Genomic DNA, 26,245 nt, shown 5'->3' on the forward strand with positions numbered 1-26,245 from the left:
TAGTTGGGCAATTTCGCTTGTTATTTGTTCGAGTGACAAAAAAAAAGGAGTACAAATTAACACTAAATGCGGAAAATTAATTTATTTGCTTTCTGCTCTCATTACAGCTGAAAAATAAATACTTTGTTCGAAAGCGGGCTCCGCAATGGGCACTTAAAGGGAGAGTTCTAAAAGTAAGTACTTATTTGAATCATTTTATAAATAAATATAACTAGTTAGCCTATAACAAGGAGTAATTATTTAGGTTGTTATGGGATTATCTACTCTCTAAGAATTAGATTCTAAAATCTGTGTCATAGAAACGAGTTTAATAAAGTTGATATGGATTAATTTCACGAATGAGTCTCGTAAAGACAAAATCTTAATGCCATCTTAATAATATCTTTAATACCCCTAAAACATACAAGATGGCCTTGTTAGCAGTTGAAATATTTTTAATGAAGAAGCCCCTGCCACAAAAATAATAACCACAAAGTCCAATTTCCATTGATTGGTTTTCCATTACCGCGTCAATTCCATTAGCCAGTTACCTGGGCGACCCGGATGATGGGGCCTTGCTCGATTACCACATTTTCACCCGGCCCGTAGGCATAATGACCAGCTAATGTGGCAACAAACCGCCCAAAGGCCGTACTTTTGGTCCTCCCTTGGCGGCCCCCCTCGTCCATCTCCTGGCTGCCATGTGATATGGGTCAATCACTAAACGGCCTGAAATGTGTCAAATGGCCCGAAGACAGCAGAGCAATCATCAGTTGCCAGTTGCAACCAGTAGCACCAGCCAGGCCAATAAACGCAACCAGAATCCGGCTCAAAGCCAGAAGCACTCAATCGAGAAAATGCCACTCCGCTCAGGTGGGTTTCACCTGTTGTACCTGCACTTGTTGCCGATCGTGAGCGAGTGAGAGAGGACGAGAGCGAGTTGTGGTGAGTTGGTGGTGAGTTTGACCTGCACCAACCTGGCTAATACCCGGTTCTGCGGCTGAGCTGCCTTTCGGCCATCTACAACTTTCTACTCAGAGGCTATCTTCAGTTGCTCGAGCAGCCCCGAAGCGAACGGTGTGAGAGCTGCGACTCGTAAATCATAAATATTCATTCGAACTGATTCGAACTGATCGATCGCGCGCGATTGGCAGACGACTGCACGTAATTGGAGCAAGCGGAGTGCCCGTTAATTGCCGGCAACAGTAATTGCCACTTGCCGCATTCCGAAGGTGTTCCCCGGTCCTGTTAATGTGTCAATTGATTGATTGCGCGACCCACTGATCACGATGCTCTCGAAGAAGCGCTGGTGGAAGATCTGCCTGCCCCAAGTGGCCAAGCCGGATCCGGCCAAGAACTACCGTGAAATCATTGGCTTCAGCGACTGCCCCTCGGTGCTGGCCACCACTCTAGATGGGTGTTCCAGCACCTCCACTTCCACAGCCACCACGGCGAGCAGTGGCAGCCCCACGCGGCACCGCAGCTGCGACAGCCTGTCCAAGAGCTCCCAGGCGGAGGCCAGCAAGCTGTTCCCCCGAAACATGCCCAGTATACGGAGGAGTCGTCGTCGGACGGTGTCCGCAGAGCGGGAGCGCTTGGCTAGCCGGGAGCGGCTGGAGGAGCGGGTCCAACCAGCAAAAATGCCAGAGCCCAGTGCCGCCCAGTCCCGCCTGTCCACGGTGACCAAGCTGACCCCCCGGAAGCAAGTGGGTGGTCGAGCCACTTGCTCCAAAAACCGTGGCGTTCAGCCCGTGAAGTGCATCATCAAGTCGGCCGTGCGCACCAAGACCAAGCCCAAGCCGAAGCTGACCCTGGCGCCCTATGAGATAGCCCTGGAGCTGCCCAATGAGTCGCCTGCCCCCACTCTGGCCATGGCCGTGGCCCAGAGCAAGCCCCACCACGAGGAACAGTTCCACTCCTCCGGAATCTCCTGCAACGGGGAAACGGACGACGACGTGGAAGTGGCCATGCTGACCGGCAGTCTAAGTGCCACCCAGCTGGCCAGGATCAAGGGGCAGAGTGTGGCGCCCGTGACTCTGCCGTTCGGCGACTTGAGGAATCTAAATCTCTGCCGCAACCGTAGCGCCGTCTGGCTTAATCCCAACGATACGGAACAACTAATCGAACTGGACCGGAGAGAGGCCCACTGCTACTTCAACAAGGCCATTGCCGACGATATCCAGCTTAGCGATATTGAAGAACAATTGGCCAGGTTTGATGGCCACTCAAAGAGGCCGCCACCGCCATCAGCGACAGCAGCCAAAATGTAAGTCTTCTGTGGGCCTATCTCTAATGGCCATAACTCTCGGTGATAAGTGAATGAAGGGAGAGGGGATGAAGGCTTCGGGGGGATTCTGGCCAACTAATTTGAAATCCATTTGATGAGCTTTGCATTTTCGTTTTTAAGTGACTATAAAGTGGCTCGCTGGCTCAGTGGCGGGGGAAGTTTATGGGCCAATTTAATGACTACTTAATAGCTTTATATGAACGCCTTCCAGAGCCAGTCAGGGTTCTGAGCCAAGTCTCTCTCTTTTAATCATTGAACTCATATTTAATAGCTTTCTAAATTAAATAAGTTATGCAAGAGTTATGTGATAATTTAATGTCATTAAAAGTCGGTTTCCGGAAATGTTTCATTTAAGACTTGACCTGAATTATATTATGTACATAGAATGATTAAATAGCACTCCTTATTTAGTAGCTTCTTCGATATAGTTAATTCCTTAAAAGTACACTGGTAGGTGTAAGATTTCCCATTCAAAACGGCTTAGATGCTACAGAAGATACATCTTCCATAAAGCCGTTTATGATTGGGTATCTGCGACTTTGTATCTTCTGAAGGTATTAAATGGCCTGACAATTAATCATTTTAGCCTGATCAGCGGAAACTTGTTGGCCCGGCGACTCAGTTTCAATTGTGTTGATAGTAAGAAGTATCTCTCAGATCGCAGCCAAAAATAATGGCAGATATAATCCGGCGTAAGAGGCTCAGTCATCTAGGGGCGACTGCCGCGCTAAGAAGGTGTTATTAATGCCCAACTATTTGCAAAACTGACACTGAAAACTTATTTATCAAGTTGCTGGCCAGCACGTGTTCGGCCCCCACTGCCCTGCCTCTGCCACTGCCCCTGCCCCTGGGCCTGCCCCCTTTTGTCGGGTTCTGTTAACTGGAAAATGAATTGCATGCAGCTAAGTGGCAACAGCAGCAGTTGGTTGGCCCTTGCATGAGTTTGGGCCTAAATGGAGTTGGCAGAACTTCGGGTCCACTGAGCGGGCCATTCTCGCCAGGCTGCCGTGTCACTTTGTGTTTGCATCCAGCCCGAGGAGCATATCATAAATTCCATGGCCGGACTCCGTAAATTAAGTTCTTCCTTGCCGCCTGAGCAGCATCTTGCACCATCTCGCCCTTCATCGGCCAGAGATGGGTCGTATCTCAAAGATCTTGGCCACATTTTGCCACCTTTTTGTATTTTTCGCATTCGCATTCCGTTCGCCTCGCCGCATTTGCATTTGGCCAAAAACATTCTTGTTCATAAATCTGCGCCAACCGATAATTAGATTTTCGATGTTCGGCTGCGGTCGTAAAGACTCATGGTATGGTTTGGGAAAGTGTGCGGCCGGCCTTGTAATCTGAGCCCTTGCACTCGCTCGACCCATTAGCAATCAGTCGGGCCTATTAAATTTCCAGCTTAAATAAACCAAAATCAATATTGACTGGCGGCTACTTAAAGCGTAATTAAGCGGCTGGCCGGCCAGAAGAACACTTTGCATAGGAATCTGCTCCCCGGCGAGACTCAACAATAAAATAAATAAATAAGACTGCCGGTTGGTCGGCCCTCTTGCTTTGGAGCCAGGCTAATTGAAGTTGGCGAAAAGCAAAAGGCCAGCCAACCACCAACAGTCCGGGTTTCTGGAGAACCAGGTCCCTGGAGCACTCGGGTGGTCCGCTGGCGGCTTATCGGTTTACGATTTGCTTTGATTTAAAAATGAGCTACGCATTTGATTTTAATTGCATTCGATGTGCGCAGTAGTTGGAGATTCTGTGGTTCTCTTGACCATGATATATGGCATTTTAATTGAAATGGAAAAGAGGCCGCCAAACAGGGAATGGGAATGGGGAATGGAGCATCGGGTATGGGGTATGGGGTATGGGGTATGGGGGCTGGGCATTAATCTGACTTTAACCGATTCGCAGACATATCAAGTAACGCCCCTTTAATGCTCTGCGCCCCAGTGAAGCGAAGCGAATTTTTTCTCTTCGGCTGGCTTTCTTCAACAATGTATAGTTTCTAATTAATTTTTGCTTTAATTGCAAACGGGGCGTATGAGCAATTTCTCCAACTGTCAGCCAACGAATCTAATCACAGCCTCTTCTTGGCTTTTCAAATCCGAAAGTTCAACCTCCTCCTAAACGTGTGACACAATCGCCAGCGAAACTGTTGGATAAGCCCGTCCAAAGAACACATAATGGGCCCCAAGTCATTGTCTCAAAGTGGCTGAGGAGTCAGAACCCGGGGTTTATTGATTCAACACCTAATCGTGAATCCATAAAACGCATTAACAAAAACACAAGACTTACAAGTGAATGAGGCAGCCGACAGACGAGTTGATTGATTTCGTCTCGAGTCGGAGGAAATTCAATTTATAATCAAAATGCAGGGAGAAGACCCTCGGGGGAGCAGAAAAAAAAAGATATTTTGCCAAGCAGAAAATGTGTTTATAAAATAAAATCGAAAACCGCAAATAAAATTAGCCAAACAGAGAGATGGTTCTACAGGGGTATTGGGGGCGGAGATGGCAAATCGAAGGGCGTTGCTTTGGAAGCTTATTATGTTTCCTGTTCTCCCCGGTGGATTATGATTATCTTTTCTCCCCGGCCACGATTCAGAGTATACTGTCAAACACATTGTATCTGTATCTTCGCGGCTGGATGGGAGCAATTTAGTGGCCATAAGTCAGAGGAGTCAGAGGAGGCGGCAGAGGTCGAGCGGCTCGTTTGGAGCGTGTGTAAACCAAGTTAAGTGCTCTAGCCATGATCAGGAATCGGCATTGAACGATAACCAGTCTCCGCATTGTTGCGTTTAATTTTCGTAATTTATGTTTAATTGAAAATGGCCTAGGAGGAGTGCGCAGTCCAATGTAATTAATTTAATGGCCATCGCTTTGTTCGCTAAATACAGGTGGGCAACAAAGCCAAAGCCAAAGCCAAAAAGCCAAGTTTCTGTGCCGTCATGCCCCCTTTTACAAATTGTTGCCGAATTGTGGCAAGCAACTGCGAGCTCGACCATTACCAAATCGTAATTGCAGACATCTCGAGCTGCCCACACACCGAATTGATTTGCCATTGGGTGCTAAAAATATACATTTTAGAAATTGCCATCAATCAGACGACGTCGGAGACGGCGGCGGTGGCCTAATGAGAACCAAATGCAAATACGCCAATCTGGCACAAATGTCACTTGGCCGAAACGCTTGTGAAAGCGTCTGGCCAGCTATCTCGGCCACTTCGTCCGCACAACTCTGCCAGCGCGCTGGAACTCGAGTTGATAATCGTGATTTTCTTGAAATATTTTAGCTACTCGAGTCGAGATTTCCGCAAATTAATTTCACCTCCCCACCTGCCAAGCACTTTTCTTCGGAGAAAGCAAAACTGCAGTTGCTGCACTCTAAATATTGGATAAGAAATCTTCACCGAAAGGTAGAAGCTGTATGACAGACTTTTTTGAAGATTAAAACCCCACACGGACCAAACTTTCTTCAAGTGTGCCTATCCCCGATTGTAATTTGGCCAAGAAAAACACGTGTACTCTGCCCCATCCATCCACCTACGGCAACTCTCGGAGATCGGTCGCAGATATGGAGCCCCCGGGAGGACGTGAGGTGGGTCAGTCGGTGTCGGTTGTTGACTCTCCGGGCACAATCGTCAGGCATCAATCCTACAGCCCGATCGGAGCAGTTCCCATATGTCGCACCGCCTACGCGACTGGAAGCGTTAATGAGACGCTTAGGAGTTGAAATGCTGCGCCGTTGGGCTTCCAAGTCGGCCCTACAAATGCCACTTGATAAATTGGAGTCTCGCCACTTGCGGCTGCAGTTGCCACAACCAACATCGACGACGACGACGACTCGCATCTAACGGGTCTCTAGACGTTCTAACAAGATCCTGTTTGCCTCTCCGGTCTTGGCCATTCAGGCTTCATTAGCAATCGCCGCGAAGCCAGAAGCAGTAAAAGTTGGAGGGGCTTCGACTTGCCATTTTCCCATTTTCCCTCTCGAGCAACCACCAGCCCGAGAACCAGACCGAACTGAATGCTTTTCCCGGCTTCCTGGTTGCACCCAAGTGCATTAATCTAATGCAAGCTCGGTGTGTCTCCGTGCGTCCAGGTCCCTGGATCGGGCTTGGGCTCGGGGGTCTCTTCGGAGTCTGGATGTTTGTGTGCCGGCGGCTGTGTCAAGACGCTCGGACACTCAGGCCAAACATTTGATGACTTAATTGCGCATTTTAGCAGATACACATGAATGCGGCTAGAAGCCCAAAGCCACTTGGCAGTGCACTGGGGGAAATGGTTCTCAAATAAGCTAATTAAGTCCAAAGACTAGGAAGTGGGTAATAAAAGGGTCTGGTACTCATATCTACTTGTTAGCTAGCTATCTCCAAGCCCTCATGTTTACCCCTAGTTGTCCTATTTCTCTCAGTGTAGTCTGAGGAGATTCCCCTGTGATGCACTATACAGCTTTATTTTGACAGGCGGCGATTAGAAGACGACGTTGCCTTCCTAAATCTTCCTCCTGGCCCCCAGCCCCTTTCTCACCCGCCCCACTCTTCTTTGTTAATTGAAATGTTGTTTTTGCCCGACGATGCAGATGCTGATTCTGATGTTTGTTTGTTTCGCTGTCCCCATAGCCGTCCCGGGCCCCATACCTTCTGGCAGACTGTCTGTCAGATGCTTGTTGCTTTTGTCAGTTGTCATGTTCTGAGCGGGGACCTACACGATTTTGACATTGGCATGGCGATTTCCATTACAGTTACAGTTAGCCCAAACCGTGTGAGTGTCCGCTTGTCCATCTCTCCTCGTGCTCATGTAGGAAGTCTCGGCGGCTGATCAAACGTCGTGTCCACATGCAAAAGATAATCCGTTTACGACTCAATGGCATTCCGATTGGAAATTGAAAATTGGAAATTGCAAACTGGCACAATTGCGTGAGCTGTGTATGAGAAAGTGTCCATCCAACCCCAGCTCTCCGAGTGACATCAATAATTATTATACCAGACATCCTTTTTGGCCACTTCGGCTGCTTAGCGGTCATAGTTGGTTGCACCTTCCGCCGCATATTATTTGTAGCTGCAGTCATGGTCAGGTGACTCAGGTGAGTTGCAGGGGCGGAAAGCGAAGTGCAACCGCAGAAACGAAGACGACGGCACTGCCGGGGGATTGTTGTTTAGTCTTTACATTATTTTCGGTAATTGCTTTTTGACCAGCCTGCCGAAACTAGATTCCCACGTTCCAACAGGTGAAGCGAGTTCCCTTCGAAGCTCGATCCCTGCCCACCAGTACAACCACCACCAACACCACCACCACCACCTGTTGTTGTTGGCCATACAATCATCCATCTATCCATCTTTGGAACTCCGCTCGCGTTTCATGCTCTGCTGGATCTGCTCGGTTGTCATACGAGCCAGACAATAAATTGTGTTCTGCTTTTTCTTGGCCCTCTCCATGGCTGCGTTCTTTGTTTGGGCCTTTATTATTCTTTTTGTTCTTCTCCGATTTCTACGAAAACAGACACACCAACTCAAACCGAAACAGACACAGACTTTGGCCGTGTCAATTATTTTTGAGGATTTTAACGCACTTTAATTTAATCAACTTATTGTGCGCCTCTTGCCCTCTCAATGTCTCTGGTGTTTTCTTCTCAAGTTCCCAAAATATAATCTTTGCTTTGATGTGCCTTAATTTGATGGAGAAGCACAACATAGTTGCCGAGAAAGCAATTACATTTATCACCGGCTTCAATCATCATCCGCATCGCCATCATCATCATTAAGAGTAGTAGTACATCAAATTAGAGAAGATATTTAATTTATGTCTAAGAACTGTGGGAGACTCGTATCATTGGATAGTAATCTCCTATCCCCCCATGACCCAGGAATTCACAGCTAACTAAATGGTTCAATTGTCTGCTGGGAACGAGTTCAAGAGGCATGTTGCATGGTATTATTTTGTATTATTTTGTTGCACACATGCCAGTCAATGATTGCCAGCCTGGAAACGAGTGGTAACAAGACATCAAAATATAGAATCCCATTTAACCTGGGAAATCAATAAAGCAAAACAATCAGCTCGCAAAAACTTGGCCATCAACTTGGCCAAGATGGGGGGGGACCGAAGAGTGGTTGGTATTGAAGTTCGCTTTAAAGGCATTCCAGGCCGAAAACGGAGGCCAACTAGAGAGTTGGTAGCGGAACAGCGAATACACGAAGTGAATTACAGAAGAAGAACAACATTTTGCATAAATTAGAGCGAGCCATGCAACATGCAGAAATCGCTGAAACGTGTCTACAGCTGTTGACAGCGTGGCAAGGGGGCCAGGGATTCAACGGGGAGGTGGCTCGGGTGGTGCATAAAATTAAGCAAAAGCTGTTAATGACGGAACGCGAATCAGCTTGGCTCAAACTCGACTCAAAAACCCGACTCGAGTGGAGCTTTTGGCTTGCACTGCACTTGCCACAGCACATGCAACATGCAACAGGAGCAGCTGCTCGCTTGCAAATCGCCAGTGTGGGCTGGCCGAGAGCACTGGCTGCCGCTTCAGCCGTTTCTGCCCCACCGATTAATTATGCATTTTAGCCAAACCGAGGCTGTAGATGCAGATGCCAAAGTTGTTGACTGTGGAGCTCCTTTTTCGAGAGCACGTACCTGAAACTGGGAGGGTTATGGGGGGTTAAAGTTACCCATCAGACATCCAGCATCTATCTTTAAATAAGATATAAATAAAGAACTATCCAAGTTCTATATAAATAATTTTTAAATTCAATCCTGCTCGAATTAGCGTTGAGTGGAGAGCCCCTCCCGAAAGTGCACATTCCACAGCCGCCCCTGGTGGCAGCCGGCAGACGAGACATCGGCCTTATGCTTATGGCTTATGGCTTATCACCAGGCATTGGCCAGGCCTTGGCTCCTAACGTCTAACGGTAACGCTGCACTAAATCACCACGCGGTACTTAAATAGGCGTTGCTCCACGGATAGCACACACATTCGCGGAGCTGGCTAGGAACTTGTGCAACGGGTCTCCAGTACACCAGTACCCCAGCACCCAGTACCCACTACCCAGTACCAATCCCGAATCCCAGGTAAAGTGAGTTGCAGACAGGCACACAAAATGTGCTCATGTCCGTAGAAAAGGCCATAAAGAAAGCGAAGAAGCTGAGGGAGAAAACATGAACGAATGCATAAAAATGTTGAGCGACAGCAACACGTGCAACATATGACGCTATTGCATGTTCGGCATGTACGGTATGTACGGTTTTTGTTTATAGCCACGGACGGATCCCCATCCGTTAGTATTTTTTCGGATTTATTTGTGTGTGACGTAAAGGCAGTCAAACGCGGCAGTTTAACCCGAAAGGCAGCTGCATAAAGAAGTAGATTGCGGGCCCGAGTGGCTTCATTTGGGAGTCGTTTGGGCCAGACAATGAAACACGCAACAAGGTCACGAGTTGGGGGGGCCATTGAACGAGATTTCATAATAGGCCCGGCCCAGTCATGCCCTTCCCAGCTCCGGCCACGCCCCTGGGGCCAGAAATAAATGCGATTCTGGACTACCGATCGCTGATTGTAGATCCCAGATTGGAGATCGGAGATCAGAGATCGTGTGCTGGCCATGGATAATCAAGCATTACTAGGCCTAATTCCAGGCTTAATCCCGTCGAGCCAGGCGTTTATCTTTCGACCAATTGTGAAAGTAATTTAATGCGGACTGGCTGCCTCTCGACTCTTTTCAATTATTAAGAATTGCATGTTACGTATTAATTTAATTTCCCAGTGCTTCAATTGCTGCCGTGTACTGCCGTGTCGTAGTGCATTCCGCATTTCCCAGAATCGAGCCTACTGGTAAACGGGTTTTCCTCAAACCACCTCTCCTCCTCAGGGGGTGCGAGAAGAGCCTAAATGATTTTGAACCAGTTACGTGTTCCTGTTGCGGCTTTTTCTGGCGAAACTGCGTGTCTAAAATTTAATGAAATCGTGGAAATGCTGTGGAAACATTGTGGATCGAATAGAAATGCTATCGATGCTGTGGTGTTGCGGATAATTGAGATATTATTATAGCCGGGTTTTGGCATTTCAGCCACTCGAAACGTGCTGAAACTATTGAAATGTTCGCTAATGATCAGCACATACGATTGATTCGCATCGGCTTGGTTTTGATGATGCAATCTTGGAGATATGGTATCTGTTGGCAATGCATACTAAAATCTATAAGCAATTTTACAGCCTAGTTACTTTGTTATGTCCCCATTATTTCCATAGTATTCGACCCAACCACTTACGGCCTGAACCGATAAATCCCAAACGTATCTTAGAAAACGCCAAAATGTCCAAGCCTGGAAACCGGATTGCGGAATAGCATTGCCATATTTCGTTAGCCAGTCCATTCGATTTGAGTGTCAAACAATTTACTTTTAATTATCCTCAGAAGTGCGCAATTGCGACGAGCCATCAAGGAAATGACAGACATCAAACCAAATAAACTCAAAATCTTCTTAACCCAAATTTATGGCCATGTCCAAGCCAGGGACCGTAGTTGGTCATGAGGCGTCGTCTTTGGCATTTTTGCGTATTTTTCGCCTTGCAGAAATATCGCCTGCACCCGTGGAATCCACGAACCGTCAACAGGTTTTTCGGTTATTCGTTTGGCCGAAAAGAGAAAACCGTCTCTGGTAGCCCCGACTGACTGAATGGCTGACTGACTGGCTGGCCAAAACCGTATTTGGGATCTGTGTTTATTTGAATTGATCTGATCTGCTGGCGCTTGGTCGCTGTTTCCAGCTATCAAAGTCATTAAGCCAATTCCCAATTCATTGGGTGACAGATTATACGCCCTGACTTCTGGCTGTTTGTTTGGACAATCGCGGTGAGTGGATCGAATAGGTTTAGAAAGTACCCTGTGATCGATCAACTATTTTGGCACTGGCCCAGGGGGGGCTACCGCCAAGCCTACACTGCCAAAAGTTCCATCAATGCCACTATGGGCATTCAGGGAAAACAAGTTTATGATGAATGTTAGTTAAGGGAGGTCATCATCGCCCATTGGTGATACCTGGTTTTTGTCTGTGTATCCAAACACATTAAATTTGCATTGGAAAACCACCAAAAAGCCATAAAACTTTCTCCACATTCGCGGATGGCCTCACACGCTGGGCATTTCAACGGAGTGGAGTGATCTGTGAACTGCACGGAGGTGTTAATGGCTCCTGGTCACCCATGAGGTACCTTGCCGTACATACACCCATCGGTACTACCATTCACTTTCCAGCGAGCTGCCTCTGTGGGCTTTGCTTCATTAGCAGAAGGCTAAGCTCCGATTGTGATGAGATGTCTTTAATTTGCATAAATTTACAGAAGACGGGTAGACAAATCGCTTTTCGGTGGCCTGGCAAATTGGTGTCTCCCCCAGCTCGGTTTCTTCTCACGTTGATTAGTAAATCAAAACGTTGGACGGCCTAATAGCCTTTGTTGCCGCCGCTTTGTGCGGCTATTATTCATGCTCTGTATGTTGTGCAATTTGATATACAAATGGAACCGTTTTTGAATGAAACAGTTTAATATTTCAAACACACACACAACGCACACAATCGGTCGACGTTGAGCCAAACAAATGACTTTAATTACAACATGTATTGCAGTGGGCAGGTTTGAGAGGGAAAAAAATCGAGTTGAGGCTGAAACATGACCAGGCACTCTGAGCACTCCGTGCCACATGCTGGAGTTTCTCTGTCTTGGCCTCTGTCTCTGCATGGCTGCATAATCGCGCAGCGTGCCACAAATCGAGTGAAAGTACAACAACCGAAAGCGGGGAAAAGAAGATGCCACAGATGCCGCACTGGGCAGTGGGCAGTAACAAAACTTTATGACGCTTATGTGGCTGCCATTTGGGAGATCCGTCAGATGAGGAAACTGCACGCATGCGCAGCTGCAACAGCTGCCCCATCCACTGACCGTAATTGCACTTAAAAGTCATTTCAAAAGCCGGCCAGCAGTGGGATAGAATGATTTCCAGATACATTTTTTAGAGGTCTAATTCTAATGATTTAGAGAACTTGATAGGCCCTAAGCTTTAAGTGTTACTCCTTCGGAAACCAAAGACCTATAACTAATGACGGTTTTGTAATCCCCACAACACGTATTGATTTCTCGTTTGTTTCCGCCTCTTTGCAGCACCCAGCCCAGCCAAACCGTCAGCAAGTACAAGCCCACACCCGCACCTCGCACCACCAGCAATATGCAGCAGCCCTCCACCCAGCCCCAGCCGCCCAGCAGCAACTACTACACGCAGACTGAGAGCGAGCTGCTGCAGATCGAGGCGGGCGGAACAGGTCTGACCTTCGCCCCCGCCAACAGCACCTCCCAGGGGGCCTCCACGGCCACGACCACTAATCTGGATGCGCCCTCGGCCAGCAGCAGCAGTGGCAGTGGCAGCAGCGGGGGTACCCTGGGGCAGGCGGGTCATTTCGTGTCGCCACTACAGCGCCGCCACTGCCAGCCCCCCAGCCACCTGCCGCTCAACTCTGTGGCCACGCCCCTGCGAACCGCCAGCTACAAGACGGCAGCGGCAGTGGCGGGTCATGGGTTCCACCACAGCCACCACCAGCAGCTGGACTTCCAGAGGAACTCCCAGTCGGATGACGACAGTGGCTGCGCCCTGGAGGAGTACACATGGGTGCCGCCGGGACTGCGACCAGATCAGGTAAGCTACCAGAGCTCTTTGCTTGCTTCTAGAGTTAAGTTGATTAATTAATTCAAATTACAAGCCAACGATCTAAAATAATAATCTCATCCGACATGTGTTTCGATTTGTCGCAACTAATTAGGGGAAATCCAAGCAATGTGGTTGCCCTGCCTGGCCCGAGGCCACCCGCCGACAACTTTTGCTTTCGATCGATTTTCCACGCTCTCCCAAACTTAAGCCCCAAACCCCAAACGCTATCCAAGACCCAAAAACAAGCTCCCAAAACCAAATCCAGTTCAATGTCTGGCCGTTGGCCGCGGCGCTTTTAAGGAAATCGTTGGGGATACCACTTACAATTACACGCTCAGGAATTATCGCTCCCGAATCGCCAATTGGTATCGGGTGGAAAGCGAAAGCGTTTTGTAATTAAATTGCCGATACATTTGGCAGCAATTAAAGCCTGAAATGCCTGTCGATATTTTTTAGCTTACATAAGAGCAAAGGCTCCTGGGAAAAGCCGAAAAACTATCCACTTTTTATCTGGCGCCGTTTCCCATGAAACTTGAAAATTGCGACACTTTTCCACGACATTGTGGGCGTGACAACAGTTTTTCCCCCCCATACTCTTGTCAAATACTTTATGATTTAAACAATTTGATTTTTTTAAGCTTTACAGTTTGAGCGGAAGCTAATTCGATGGTCACTTCCTATTTTTAATTCGCAGGTCCGCTTGTACTTCAGCCAACTGCCGGACGACAAAGTGCCCTACGTCAACAGTCCCGGCGAAAAGTATCGTGTTAAGCAATTGTTGCACCAGCTGCCGCCGCAAGATAACGAAGTGAGTATTGGCAAAAAAAACCATCAGGACAATCGAAAAAGAAAACAGAAGCTTAATGGGAACTTAATGATGGTTAGAGGCAGTTTCCAAATACTTTAAAGTCTTAGAAACCCACTAGCTTAGCTTTAAAACACAACACCATATAAAACCTTAACAACATATATTAATTTTTGTTCGCTACCTTTATAGATAAGTAAAAATTGCATAATTAATGCTCTACAACTTTCAAAATTAACGTATTCTGTTTGAGATTTTGTGGCCCGAAAGTCGCTTTTGTCGTGACAAAATTTATAATTACCCTGGGGCGGGCATTTGAATAGAGACTGTAAAGAAAACCCTTCATAATGTCGGAGAAAGATTAAAAAACTTGCCACTGCCTTTTGAGTTCTTTTAATTAAAATTCTGGAATACAGTAAGGCAACTTTTCACCGTCTCCGTGTCTGTTGCAGGTGCGTTACTGCCACTCGCTGAGCGACGAGGAGCGCAAGGAGCTGCGCATCTTCTCGGCCCAAAGGAAGCGGGAGGCCCTGGGTCGCGGGGCCGTCCGCCTGCTGTCCGACGAGCGACCCTGCAAGGGGGTAAGTTTCAAGTTGAAGTTTGAAAACAATTTTTTTTTTCCAGCCACTCCGCCTCTCAGCACCGCTCGCACATTTAATTGTTGCAAAAATTTGCATTTTATTATGCGCAGAAAGTACGAGGATGAAGAGTCGTTTCGATTTCATTTCAGCCTGGCCGGGCAAACTTTTGCACCAGAAGAGGTTCTTTTCCCGCCGAGAAGGGGCAGCAAAAAAAAATTGACAATGGCCGGGAAAACAATGAGTTGGGATTGGGGAGGGGGTGGAAATGGAGGAAAACGGTGTTGGCAACTTTCAAATGTCTCGAAGTAAAAGATGACAAAAAGATTTCATTAAGTACACTTCCAGCAAACAGCAAAGTGCTGCTGCACTTTGGCGATACGAGGAGGGTTGCTGAATGAAATGAAAAACGTTGTTGCAGAAACAATTGCACTGACTTGGCTCGGACTTGGCTGGCTCTGACAACATAAAGGCTAAGAGAGTCAGCACAACCCAATGTTTTTCCTCTTGGCACCAGTTTTCCTTCCTTTTTTTTGGTTCGCAGGAAAAGTGAATGGAGTTGCCCAGTTGCCCAGCCAAAGACGCAATGAAACGGCATTAAAGCACAATAGAACACCGAGAAAAAATTCTTGTCTTAATAATGTATAAAATTACTAACTAAAATACTTATTAAAGTAAATGCTGGCCTAAAGAACTTACCAAACTTTGGCTTCCTCAGATAATCTGCCAGAAGAAACTTGAAGTGGTAATTGGATTTTGGCCAAGTGCATTATCATGAAATAGTAGAGGTGGCATTTGGTAGCCACTGGCAGCTATCCTTTCACAGTCTTGGCTGAAAAATTTGCATTGTTATTAGCTGACAGTTGGAGGACTTTACTCTTCCTTTCGACCCCGAAGTTCAACACCGGAATCTCGATGCACACTTGGCCATTTGTGGAGCTTCCTGGCCAGATAGTTGGTTGCCAGCTAGATTTTATTGTGCTCACATTCGCCACCACTCGTAAAACTTATTAAAAACTTTATGCCGCATGTTGCGTGTCTGGGGCCTCGGTCTCCGGGAATCTGTCTGCTACGTGTGCGGGCGGATGGGATTTCACTATCTGGCTGGTCCGGATAGGGACTGGCCCGGAGGCGAATGCGTGTGTCTGATTTTATTTAGCCTCTCCAAATTGGCAGACAACTTTGGTTTATTAGGAGTCGTGCGAACTTCTGCAAACACTTCCCTGAGGTTGGAGTTCATTAGAAGCCAGTAGGAATGGTCAAGAAGGTGCATTGTTTTATTTGCAAAGAAATATCAAAGAGATAGAAGAGGAATATCTTTAAAATAGTAACATTATTTATAAAATGAAATCAGTATTGTACTATCTTATCATTGGGTTTAAAAATAACTCATCATATCTTGGTGGCCGTTGCCAAAAAATTCAATACCCTTGAAAATCCGATAAGCTTTAAAAAGGTTTGGAAAATCTGGGGTTAGCCATCTTCCATCTTTCACCTTCTCCAGACCCCTGCCAGAGAAAGTGCTTAAAATTCACAGACCATAACTGACTTGCTAAACGGACGTTAAAATGCGAACAAAGGCCTGGGCCCTGGGCCATCGAATCGAATGGCGTGGAAAGTATGAGGGAAATTATGGGGGAAAATTTATGAAAACGCTGAATGATCCCGAAGGGTAGGAAGCTCTCGCAGTCAGTCAGGCGTAAGTGAGTCGCAAACGTGTGTCGTCCCAGCCAACTGGCAATGATTTTGCCAAAAAATAATGGATTCGGAGGACAACACCAGGCCGAGGGGGGTGGGCCAACTGCTTGACAGATTTTCCACACGAACAGCAACGAGCGAGCGGAAACTGAAGTTTTGACAAGGATGTGACACTAAAGGTCGTCCTGGCAACAATGAAATAATTACAAGAAAAGCCATCTCAAACTCGGCACTTCCGAGGCGAACAAAATGTACTAAAGTCATATTATATATATATTTTCCAACCCAGGTAGCAACATCTAAACAAAAAGAAAAGCTGAGGGAGCAAGGTGAGCCAGCTCACTGGCTGTTAAGCGAAAAGTTTATGTACTGAAAAGGGCATGATAACGAGCGTCATTAATAATTTGAGTTGCTTGCTTTTGGGGGGACTGGCGGCAGCTCGGTGGATGTCTGGCAGGGCGAGAGCGGAGTTGGATTAATCCGGACACGAAATGGGTTAGCAAGGACACTCCTCCCGGCCAAGGCGGGTCAACTGGGTTCGTTTAGGTGCCACGACAGCTCCGCCAGCAACAATTTGTCAATCGCATAATTGTCTGGCGCAGAGTGCCGGGCCAAAGCAAATAGCAAACAGGCAACTGGGATTAATTGGATTGATAAGATAAATGAGCAGCGATTGCTTTTATTTACATGACATTTACCCGGTCCGGGCCGGGTCTGCCGGGCCCGGACGAGATGAAAAATGTCGTTTTAAGTGCACAGATTTTCAGGAAAAACTAATCAATGCCGGAGCGGACTTGGCCGATTGGAATGCCAATCGATTGGATCCAGGACTAAGCTTCTGTACGCGCCGGAAACTTTTTGCACTCAGTTCCTGGCCACAGAAACTACTTAAAGCCCTTCCTGGGGAAAAAGTTTTCCTTGGAGTTTCTGCGGTTAGCCAGGACAAAGTGCAAGGCCAAGTCCATTCCGGCTTCAATGCGTCATTAGCCATGAACAATGGGCGGCATGGGGGCGTGGGCGGACTGCCTAATTAAAGTGCGCAGTTCCCGGGGTTTTTATGGATCTCTTGCCCCAAGGCGATAAATTTTTGAAGTTGCCAAACAATTAACGACGCAAAGAAGGAAGCTACTTATGCCCCCGGAAATTATCAACCCTGTACAGTCAGCGCCGAAAGCTTTCGCCTGTCAATGCTTAATGGCTTGCAAAAGTAAATGCTGATTGCGGGGGACGCCAGGATTGCGGAGAATATCGCGGCAGGAGCAGGACACATCGCACAGGATGGTGGCGTTGCCCGCACTGAGGTTTAATAGTCCGGAAAGTTAAGGAGCTGCGCAAGCAAAGTGGCGTCGCTTCTACGTACTGAAAAAAAATATATTCTTAAAGATACCCACCAAGCTGGAGATGTTCTTTATTGTGGAATAAATATTCCAATTACTGAATAGGACTTATTACATTTTTCAGTAAAAGTTGTAGTAGCTGCCACTAAAGTCTTCTATAGCTTTAATTTCTCTGCGAATTATTTTCCTGTGTGGTTGCAGGCTGACTGGCAGGAGGCCCAGAGCCTCTTGTGGTTGCCATTTTGTGGCTCCGGGTAATTTGCCTTCTTCAGAAACCTCAAAAAAGGAGACACTTTCGTGAAATCTTGCCAAGAGGCTGAAATAAGGGTGCAAATTGGCAGAGACTTAAGGTTTGGGGCTAAGAAGAAGTGTATGATTGGTTTAAAGAGTTTTCTGCATCAACATTTTTCAATACAGTTCCCTTTCCAAGTTCTAGGCCTTACTCTCCTAATAATATTTATTTTTATTTGTAAACTTTACCTTTTTCAAACATTTTCCTGCCTCTAAAATACCCAATAAAAAAAACGGGAACCCCAAATGTTTTGCTTAAAGGAGTACCATTTAGTACAAACCAATTAGGACCTCCATTTAGGGCCAAGAAAGCGTCGCAGGGCCTCTGCACCCTTTCGGTCTAAAATGAGTTCATTATGCGAACGCGTTTAAAGTTAACGAGTCTTGGGTTTCGTGGCTTTCCAGCAGCTATTAAAAGGAGCGTTTCCCGGCGTGGCTTTCTAAAAATTTTCAGTGGCAGCCACCAGAAACCAGAGGCAGCCTCACTTAAAGCGTTTCCTTATCCACCAGGGAGCACTTTTGCACGGGCTCATGGCCGGCAGCTATTTTTGCATGATTTCCGCTTTGGAAAATCGGAGCAGGGGTGCTGGGGAGGTTGGAGGGCAAAGCCACAGAGCAGGACAACGCACCAGGTCCTGACCGAGCAAGAGACAGGTCCTTTTCCGGGCTTGCGGCATTTTGCAGTGGCGGCGGTGGGGCGGCTCTGGGAAGGCGGTGGGGTGTTGGGCTTAAGCGTTTTATTACCGTTATTTAGCATTTATAGTCGCTTAAATATTTTTGCCGGAACAGCAGCCAGACGCTGCAGATTTTTATCGCTCGAAGAACTTTAGCATATTTCTCTTATTTATGCGATTTCCCCCCAACTTGTTCGTGTCCTTTCAGTGCGAGGAGTCGCTGTCAGGCGGTGATATCGTGGTCTTTGCCCAGCGACTGGGCGCCCAATTGTGCTGGCATCCTGGCTGCTTTGTGTGCAGTGTGTGCAAGGAGCTGCTGGTGGACCTCATCTATTTCCAGAGGGACGGAAACCTCTATTGCGGCCGGCATCATGCCGAGACCCAGAAGCCGCGTTGTTCCGCCTGCGACGAGGTAAGTGATGATTTCTGTATAGCTTAGGTGACCTTTAACCTTTTACGTCTTTAGTCCTTGCATATTCTCCACTGCGGTCCCATCTTACACTGACCTTTCCCACTCTTCATCTTTCACCCCCAGATCATATTCTCCGACGAGTGCACAGAGGCCGAGGGTCGAACCTGGCACATGAAGCACTTCGCCTGCCAGGAGTGCGAGCACCAGCTGGGTGGCCAGCGGTACATCATGCGGGAGGGGAAGCCCTACTGCCTGGCCTGCTTCGACACAATGTTCGCAGAGTACTGCGACTACTGCGGGGAGGTGATCGGCGTGGACCAGGGTCAGATGAGCCACGACGGACAGCACTGGCATGCGACGGACCAGTGCTTCAGCTGCTGCACCTGCCGCTGTTCGCTGCTGGGTCGCCCGTTCCTTCCCCGCCGGGGCACCATTTACTGCTCCATTGCCTGCAGCAAGGGCGAGCCCCCGACGCCGTCGGACACGAGCTCCGGGCCCCAGTTACGACCCACCCACCGCGCCTCCACCTCCAGCCAGATAGCCAGATCACCGCGAAGGGGTGGAGAGAGGGAAAAAGAGCGTGAGCGTGAGCGGGGAAGAGGTCACCACGGTCATCATCATCCCAAGGGAACGGGCAGTGCTGGGGATCTTCTCGAGCGACAGGAGCGTCAGCGCATGGAAGCTGCCGGAGTGGCGGAACTCCTACTCGGTGGAGCTGTGTCGGGTATGCCTCGCCCTGCCCATCCACCGCCCATTGACCTTACCGAGCTGGGCATCAGCTTGGACAATATCTGTGCCGGTGACAAGTCCATCTTCGGCGACACCCAGACACTGACCAACTCCATGCCGGACATGCTGCTCTCCAAGGCGGAGGACTCGCACAGCTACCAGAGCATAGACAAGATCAACCTGAACTCGCCGAGCAACTCGGATTTGACGCAGAGTACCCAGGAGCTGGCCCACGAGCTGGAGCTGGACAACGATCCGGATGGGGAGCTGCCCCACGACGGCTACGAACAGCTCTTCGCCGGAAAGAACCGCCCAGAGGAGCGGCAGGATATGGACCCGGATGCGGGGGAGAACGAGGAGCAGCTGGACAATCGGCCACTTAAAGAGGTACGTTTCCACAGTGTCCAGGACACAATGTCGCGCTCCAAGAGCTATACCGACAACTCGAATGCCCGGCGGAGGCGAAGGCGCCGCAACCAGTCGCGCAGCTCCTCGGAGATGCAGATCAACCAGACGAACCTCAGACTGCACAACGCCCAAACGCAGGCCGGACCCGGGGCCCTGAATATGAACCTGCTGAACAACCTGGACAACTGCGATGTGGCCAGCATCTGCTCCACGTGCTCGTCCAGCTCCTCCAGCGACATGGACGACTACGTCTACCGGCTGCCAGCTCGCAAGCACTACGGCGGAGTGCGGGTGGCGTACGTGCCCAACGACGCCCTGGCCTACGAGCGCAAGAAAAAGCTGGCCCAGCAGCAGGACCCCTCCATTCCGGCCGGCAACGGACTGGGAACCGGAATGCTGACAGGCTCCGGAGCAGCGATCATGCACGAGAGCAAAAACTGCACTATTTCTTGACCACCTCCCATGCTGCCGCCTCCGCCCCTCAACCTGAGCAGCTACTACATCCTGGACACGATCCTGGAGGAGCAGAGCCTGATGCTGCCGGAGAAGAAGCCGGGCTGCCTGCGGCGAGTGTGGAACTTCTTCGGGCTGGGCAAGGCGAGGCACTCCAGCAACGGCAGACTGTACAGCGTTTGAGGTGCTGGAGGGAGTCGTGATTGTAAATAACATATCGAGATGTATTATACACTGAACGAAGAGACACATATGACTCACAGATGATGAGAGAAATCGTTGTACAAAGCTAAAACTATATCATATTCGCATTTGCATATATTTATCTGGAGCCGCGAGGGCCCGGAGCATTAGCATAACTAATTAGGTATTCTAGTTTTAGATGTAAGCAGAACCGATCAGCAGAGACCACAAACAACGCAATCAACGAACAATAACTACTCGTATACATTCCAACGAAGTCCAATCGATGGCCAAAAGAATTCTCCACAAGAGTGAAAGTATTATCTAAATCAGTTTGTAAATGTTAGCCAAAATGTGCAATAATTTCAAATGGCGGAGCAGAACGCCAAAAATCGAACAACTCTTCCATCCAAAACACAACCATTAACATTTACAATATTTGCGGTTTCTTTTTTTCGTCATTTGGTTAAACAAATGTAATTTATTATTCTTTTGTTCGTCGGCCAAATGTTTTATGTCACTTTCCTGCTTTCTCCGCCGCGTGAAAGGGAAACTATTATATAAAGCGAACATGTCCAGAATACCCGGCTGAAAGATACAATGTGTTTTCAAGCTCTTGCTAAGAGATGACAAAAATATACAATAAGAGTAAGTTTATACTTTTTGTTTACTCGTCTTAAGCTACAAAATATCAACAAGTGTGTATGGAAACATAATCAAAAGTAAAATATATGTGTGTATTTTATTCTACAACAACGAAATGTCTTCTTATCTGTTGAGTATTTTATTTTCGCGGCACCAAACGCATCCAAAAGCCAGACCTGGGGGTGATGTTGAATCCTCGAGCCGAGCCCCAGAGATCCTTGATAGTGCGGGGAGAGGCTTCGATTTTGTACTGGAGAATCAGGTTGTACAGCATTCCCTTGACCTGCATCAGGGCATAGCGATTTCCTACGAAGGAAAAGGATATAAGACTCGAATCTTGTCTAGATAGACAGAAAGATTAACTTACCAATGCAGTTGCGGGGACCCACGCCGAACGGCAAATAGGTGTAGGGAACTATTTCATTCTTACGCTCCTCACTGAATCTTTCAGGATCGAATTTCTGAGGGTCCGGGAAGTAGCGTTTGTCCCAGTGGAGGCCTGCTATGGGAATGTTGACCCTGTCGCCCACCTTGAAGTCAAATAGCACGTTGCCATCATCGTCGGTGAGGGTGTAGTCCTTGGCACAATGGCGATCCGTGGCTCCAGCTAGACTCCACTTTCTCAAGGATTCCGACACCACCATATCCATGTAGGTCATCTTCTGGACAGCGTCGTAGGTAAGAGAGCCGCCGTTCAAGGACTCTTGGATTTCCTTTGCCTCCTCGTAGAGTCGTTCCTGGATGTCGGGATTGTGCAACAACTCAAAGGAGGTGGTACACATCAAGTTGGAGTTATTCTCGAAGGCAGCAAAGAAGAAAATGAAGCACTGGGCCACGATCTCGTCATCCGTCCAATTTTCTGCCCCCTCCTTTTTGGCCTCCATGAGGAGCTGAATCATGTCGGGGCGGTTGATGTTGTGCTCCTCCCGGTATTTCATGGCTCCCACCACCAGACGCACAAAGTATTCCACTTTACTGCTCTCAAAAATTTTCATTTTAAGGAACTAATAGATAATAAAACGTATATGAAAGTAATAGCTCCACGATCGAAGAGGATCTACTTACAATGAATACTTTGGGCATAAGGAGGGACAGCATAAACTTAAAGAACTGGATTCCGCGAGAGAAAACGAGCGACTGTCCGATCTGGTAGAACTCGTTGCCAGGATTATCGAAGGAGTTGACCTTTAGCCCAAAAGCCGTGGTGGCGATCACATCATTGGAGAGCTTGTTGAACAGCACCTTCATGTCCACCTCGAATCCTTTTTTGTCAGACTGGGCGCCCAGGTACTGGAGGCACTCGGCGAACCCATCGTTCATCAGGGTGAACATATTCCGCATCTTGGCGGCCGTAAAAACAGGAGTAAGGGTAGTCCTCATGTGCTTCCACCGCTGGTCTCTCATCACGTTCAGCATATCGTTTATTAGTCGCTCATTGATACTGAGGAAGAACTGGTGGTTGGGAAAGTGATCAAAGTCCTTGACACAGACCTTCTTGATCAGTTCGGGATCGTTTATCTGGACCATAGGGGTACGCAGATTGAAGAAGCCCACAACTTTGCTGGGATTTAAAACAAAAAACATTATGAAATTTCTGAACTTGTAGTGAAATCCATAGAAACTTACTGCTGGCGAGTTTTATCGTAGAATTCAGAGAGATCTTTCTGAAACGACGATCTTTGTAAGGCCGATCCAACCATGTTGCCCAAGAATGGGACTGGCTTCTCATAATGGAGCTTTCTTTCCTCGAAGGTCCTGAAGGTGGCGGTGCCCCACTTGTAGAGCAGAAAACCAAGTACCAAAATGGCGACGCTTATTTCAAGGAGTGCCATGGCAAGGCAATCACGTTTCACAAGTTTGTTCAATTATTTCAAACTGAGTTCTACAACTGCGGGACACGGCTATTTATACCCGTTCTAATCGTATATAATGTGTGCATCAAGTATCTACCTTGTTTTCGAGAGAGCTATCGCGGTTTGTCAAATCGAAAAAGTTGAGGCTGGTTGTGATAGATTATTTTTGTTGTCAGTCCGCAAAAGCTGAGCACTTAGAATGGCTCTCTATGGGCATTTTTGTTTGTTTATAAAGCTAAAAAATACTGAGAGAGTCTACGGGTTCTGAGAGCTGTAAGGTATCTCTATACCTATCTCTATATAATCTATAAAAACAAACCATTATTCAAAAGTAAATAAATCTGGACATACAAAGGTGTGAGCAAGTAACATGTATGGTTTTCATTCAGTAATTAATACATGTAAATACAAATATTTCAATACTGATGAAAAAAACCCCAATTTTGGAAAGCATGGTGGTCAAGTACTTGGGTTCTAAAAGTACTTAAGATTGATAAGATTTATGAGTGTTATCAGTACTTTCGACTGGGTGATGAAATGTGTAAAATTATTTATTAAATGTTTATCAATGCAATATCGATTGTACCATATAAGGTAAGTATAATTTTGTCATAAAATTAGAGCTCTAAAAGGTCTGTCCGTAAATTAGTTGGACTTTAAAACTAATTTTTTTACACAAAGGAATTATTAATAAAAATGAAAAGTGATGAAATATAACACATCCTTGATTATTTGAAATATGTGGTATTTTATTCGCTTATTAAATTTATTTTTCTGTCAAGTAACAGATACTGAAACATAATAGATTGCATTTCCAAATAGTAAAGCTCGACCTAACCGAAATCAATTCAACCAATGGAAACCAACGATTAGTTTTTAAAATGTTCCAACTAGGATATATTATGTACATGGACATATGTCGTTCAGGACATATTAAGCCTGTTTCGTCTGAATCTTCTAAAAAATCTCCCTGAAATCAATCAGATAACTTCCTTTTTAAATGAAAACGATTTTCCACATTTTTAAAATATATTTAAAACTTGTCCTATTGAATCAACATGTTATTTGATAAATAAATTTGTAAGAATTGTAATGTGCAATAATTTTATTTAACAAAAAGTACAGTCTTTAATTAAAATTATTTTCGCGGCACCAATTTGATCCAGAAGTCGGATCTGGGCGTCAAATTAAAACCACGGGCAGAAGCCCAAAGATCCTTAATGGTCCTCGGTGATGGCTCGATTTTGTACTGCAGAATCAGGTTATACAGCATTCCCTTGACCTGCATCAGGGCATAGCGATTACCTACAAAGGGAAAGGGTATAATACTCCAATCTTGTCTAGATAGACAGAAAGATTAACTCACCAATGCAGTTACGGGGACCCACGCCGAACGGCAAGTAGGTGTAGGGAACCAATTCATTCTTACGCTCCTCGCTGAATCTTTCTGGATCGAATTTCTGAGGATCCGGGAAGTATTTTTCGTCCCGGTGGAGTCCTGCAATCGGAATGCTGACCCTGTCGCCCACCTTAAAGTCAAACAGCACTTTGCCATCGTCGTCGGTGAGGGTGTAGTCCTTGGAACAGTAGCGATCGGTGGCAGCTGCCAAGGTCCATTTTCTAAGCGATTCCGACACCACCATGTCCATGTAGGTCATCTTCTGGACCGCGTCGTAGGTGAGAGAGCCGCCTTTCAAGGACTCTTGGATTTCCTTTGCTTCCTCGTAGAGGCGTTCTTGGATTTCCGGGTTGTGCAACAGCTCGAAGGAGGTGGTGCAGAGCAAATTGGCATTGTTCTCGAAGGCGGCAAAGAAGAAAATGAAGCACTGGGCCACGATTTCGTCATCCGTCCAGTTGTCCTCGCCTTCCTTCTTGGCCTCCATGAGGAGCTGAATCATGTCGGGACGGTTGATGTTGTGCTCCTCGCGATACTTCATCGCCTCCACTACCAAACGAACAAAGTATTCCACCTTACTGCTTTCAAAAATGGTCATTTTGAAGAACTACAGGGTTCGGATAGTCGTAAGTTAGGCAAGAATCATATTGATAATAAGGAGTGACTCACATTGAACAACGTTGGCAGAAGAGATACCAGGAAGAACTTGAACAGCTGTATTCCTCTAGAGAACACCAATGACTGACCGATCTCGTAGAACTCGTTGCCGGGATTATCAAAGGAGTTGACCTTTAGCCCGAAAGCAGTTGTCGCGATTACGTCGTTGGAGAGCTTGTTAAAAAGCACCTTCATGTCCACCTCGAAACCTTCTGAATTGGACTGAGAGCTCAGGTGCTGGAGACACTCGGCGAATCCGTCGTTCATCAGGGTGAACATATTCCGCATCTTAGCAGCCGTGAAGACCGGGGACAGGGTATTCCGCATGCGCTTCCAACGCTGGTCCTTCATCACCGTGAGCATATCGTTCAGCAGGCGCTCCTTGGAGTTGATGAACGTCTGGTGGTTGGGGAAGTGGTCAAAATCCTTGACACAGATCTTTTTAATGATCTCAGGATCATTTATCTGGACCATCGGCGTTCGCATGTTAAACAGACCTACAACTTTGCTAAAGTTTCCAATATAAATTATGAAATTAATGAAATTCTTTGTGAGATCCCTTGTACGTACTGTTGCCGGTTCCGATTGTAGTACTCGCTCAGCTGCCTCTGAAAAGACATCTTTTGTAAGGCCGAGCTGGCAATGTTTCCAAAAAATGGCCAGGGCTTTTCATAGGGCAGTTTCCGATCCTCGAAAGCGTTGAATGATGAAATACCCCACTTGTAGATCAGAAAGCCCACAGCCAGAAGGCCGAAAAAAATTTCCAGGAGAGCCATGGCAAGGCTATGTACCACCTTTTATGTAGAATTGTAGCGAACTGAGCTTCGCACTTGGAGAACTCGTGAATTTATACCCGCAATGGAGTAAATGTATAGGTTAATAATAAATAATCACGTTCTGCCACAGAGAGATATCGCTCCTTAGCCGGCTGGCAATGTTCGTTGCGAACACATAAACACTGGACACTTATCGACTGCTCTCATGGGGTTTTACTTTTTTGTTTTAGATTATTTTTAAAGCTTCACATTTAGAGAGCGAAAAATTGAGAATGTTTGTTAGAAACAAATGTTGTACCAACGCAAGGCATATCTATCTATTAGGTTCTAATCAAAAAAAATTATCTGTAATATTGTAGGAGGAATCTTATCTATTGAACCTCAAATTATTT

At 47.0% G+C, this 26,245-nt stretch overlaps 3 protein-coding genes across 3 annotated transcripts; 1 reads left to right on the top strand and 2 right to left on the bottom strand.

The window, feature by feature from the left end:
- The first annotated feature begins 1,014 nt into the window (after positions 1-1,014).
- On the top strand, positions 1,015-20,343 carry esn (espinas). Its single transcript, XM_017238155.3, has 6 exons — positions 1,015-2,245; positions 12,418-12,946; positions 13,653-13,766; positions 14,216-14,344; positions 18,550-18,753; positions 18,877-20,343. Exons 1-6 carry the CDS (start codon positions 1,269-1,271, stop codon positions 20,341-20,343), a joined length of 3,420 nt encoding a protein of 1,139 aa, XP_017093644.2. The 5' UTR covers positions 1,015-1,268.
- Positions 20,344-21,175: 832 nt separating this feature from the next.
- On the bottom strand, positions 21,176-23,052 carry LOC108123128 (cytochrome P450 9b2-like). The gene is made up of 4 exons (XM_017238158.3): positions 22,798-23,052; positions 22,237-22,732; positions 21,539-22,175; positions 21,176-21,477 (listed from the first exon to the last, which is right to left on the bottom strand). The coding sequence occupies exons 1-4, from the start codon at positions 23,001-23,003 to the stop codon at positions 21,311-21,313; spliced, it is 1,506 nt and encodes a 501-aa protein (XP_017093647.2). The 5' UTR covers positions 23,004-23,052; the 3' UTR covers positions 21,176-21,310.
- Positions 23,053-24,126: 1,074 nt separating this feature from the next.
- LOC108123127 (cytochrome P450 9b2-like) lies at positions 24,127-25,872 on the bottom strand. Its single transcript, XM_017238156.3, has 4 exons — positions 25,648-25,872; positions 25,090-25,585; positions 24,391-25,027; positions 24,127-24,329 (listed from the first exon to the last, which is right to left on the bottom strand). The coding sequence occupies exons 1-4, from the start codon at positions 25,851-25,853 to the stop codon at positions 24,163-24,165; spliced, it is 1,506 nt and encodes a 501-aa protein (XP_017093645.2). The 5' UTR covers positions 25,854-25,872; the 3' UTR covers positions 24,127-24,162.
- Positions 25,873-26,245: the final 373 nt, after the last annotated feature.

Source organism: Drosophila bipectinata, chromosome 2R (genome assembly GCF_030179905.1).
Source record: "Drosophila bipectinata strain 14024-0381.07 chromosome 2R, DbipHiC1v2, whole genome shotgun sequence".
Taxonomy (NCBI): Eukaryota; Metazoa; Arthropoda; class Insecta; order Diptera; family Drosophilidae; genus Drosophila; species Drosophila bipectinata.

What these genes read in the sequence shown, in the direction of transcription:
- esn (XM_017238155.3), top strand. Translation starts at nt 1,269, where the DNA reads ATGCTCTCGAAGAAGCGCTGGTGGAAGATCTGCCTGCCCCAAGTGGCC. An exon ending in CGGGACTGCGACCAGATCAG is followed by an intron (nt 12,947 to 13,652) that starts GTAAGCTACCAG and finishes TTTAATTCGCAG; the next exon opens with GTCCGCTTGTACTTCAGCCA. An exon ending in GTTGTTCCGCCTGCGACGAG is followed by an intron (nt 18,754 to 18,876) that starts GTAAGTGATGAT and finishes TTTCACCCCCAG; the next exon opens with ATCATATTCTCCGACGAGTG.
- LOC108123128 (XM_017238158.3), bottom strand. Translation starts at nt 23,003, where the DNA reads ATGGCACTCCTTGAAATAAGCGTCGCCATTTTGGTACTTGGTTTTCTG. An exon ending in TACGATAAAACTCGCCAGCA is followed by an intron (nt 22,733 to 22,797) that starts GTAAGTTTCTAT and finishes TTTAAATCCCAG; the next exon opens with CAAAGTTGTGGGCTTCTTCA. An exon ending in TTATGCCCAAAGTATTCATT is followed by an intron (nt 22,176 to 22,236) that starts GTAAGTAGATCC and finishes ATTATCTATTAG; the next exon opens with TTCCTTAAAATGAAAATTTT.
- LOC108123127 (XM_017238156.3), bottom strand. Translation starts at nt 25,853, where the DNA reads ATGGCTCTCCTGGAAATTTTTTTCGGCCTTCTGGCTGTGGGCTTTCTG. An exon ending in TTCTGCCAACGTTGTTCAAT is followed by an intron (nt 25,028 to 25,089) that starts GTGAGTCACTCC and finishes CGAACCCTGTAG; the next exon opens with TTCTTCAAAATGACCATTTT. An exon ending in GGGTCCCCGTAACTGCATTG is followed by an intron (nt 24,330 to 24,390) that starts GTGAGTTAATCT and finishes TTCCCTTTGTAG; the next exon opens with GTAATCGCTATGCCCTGATG.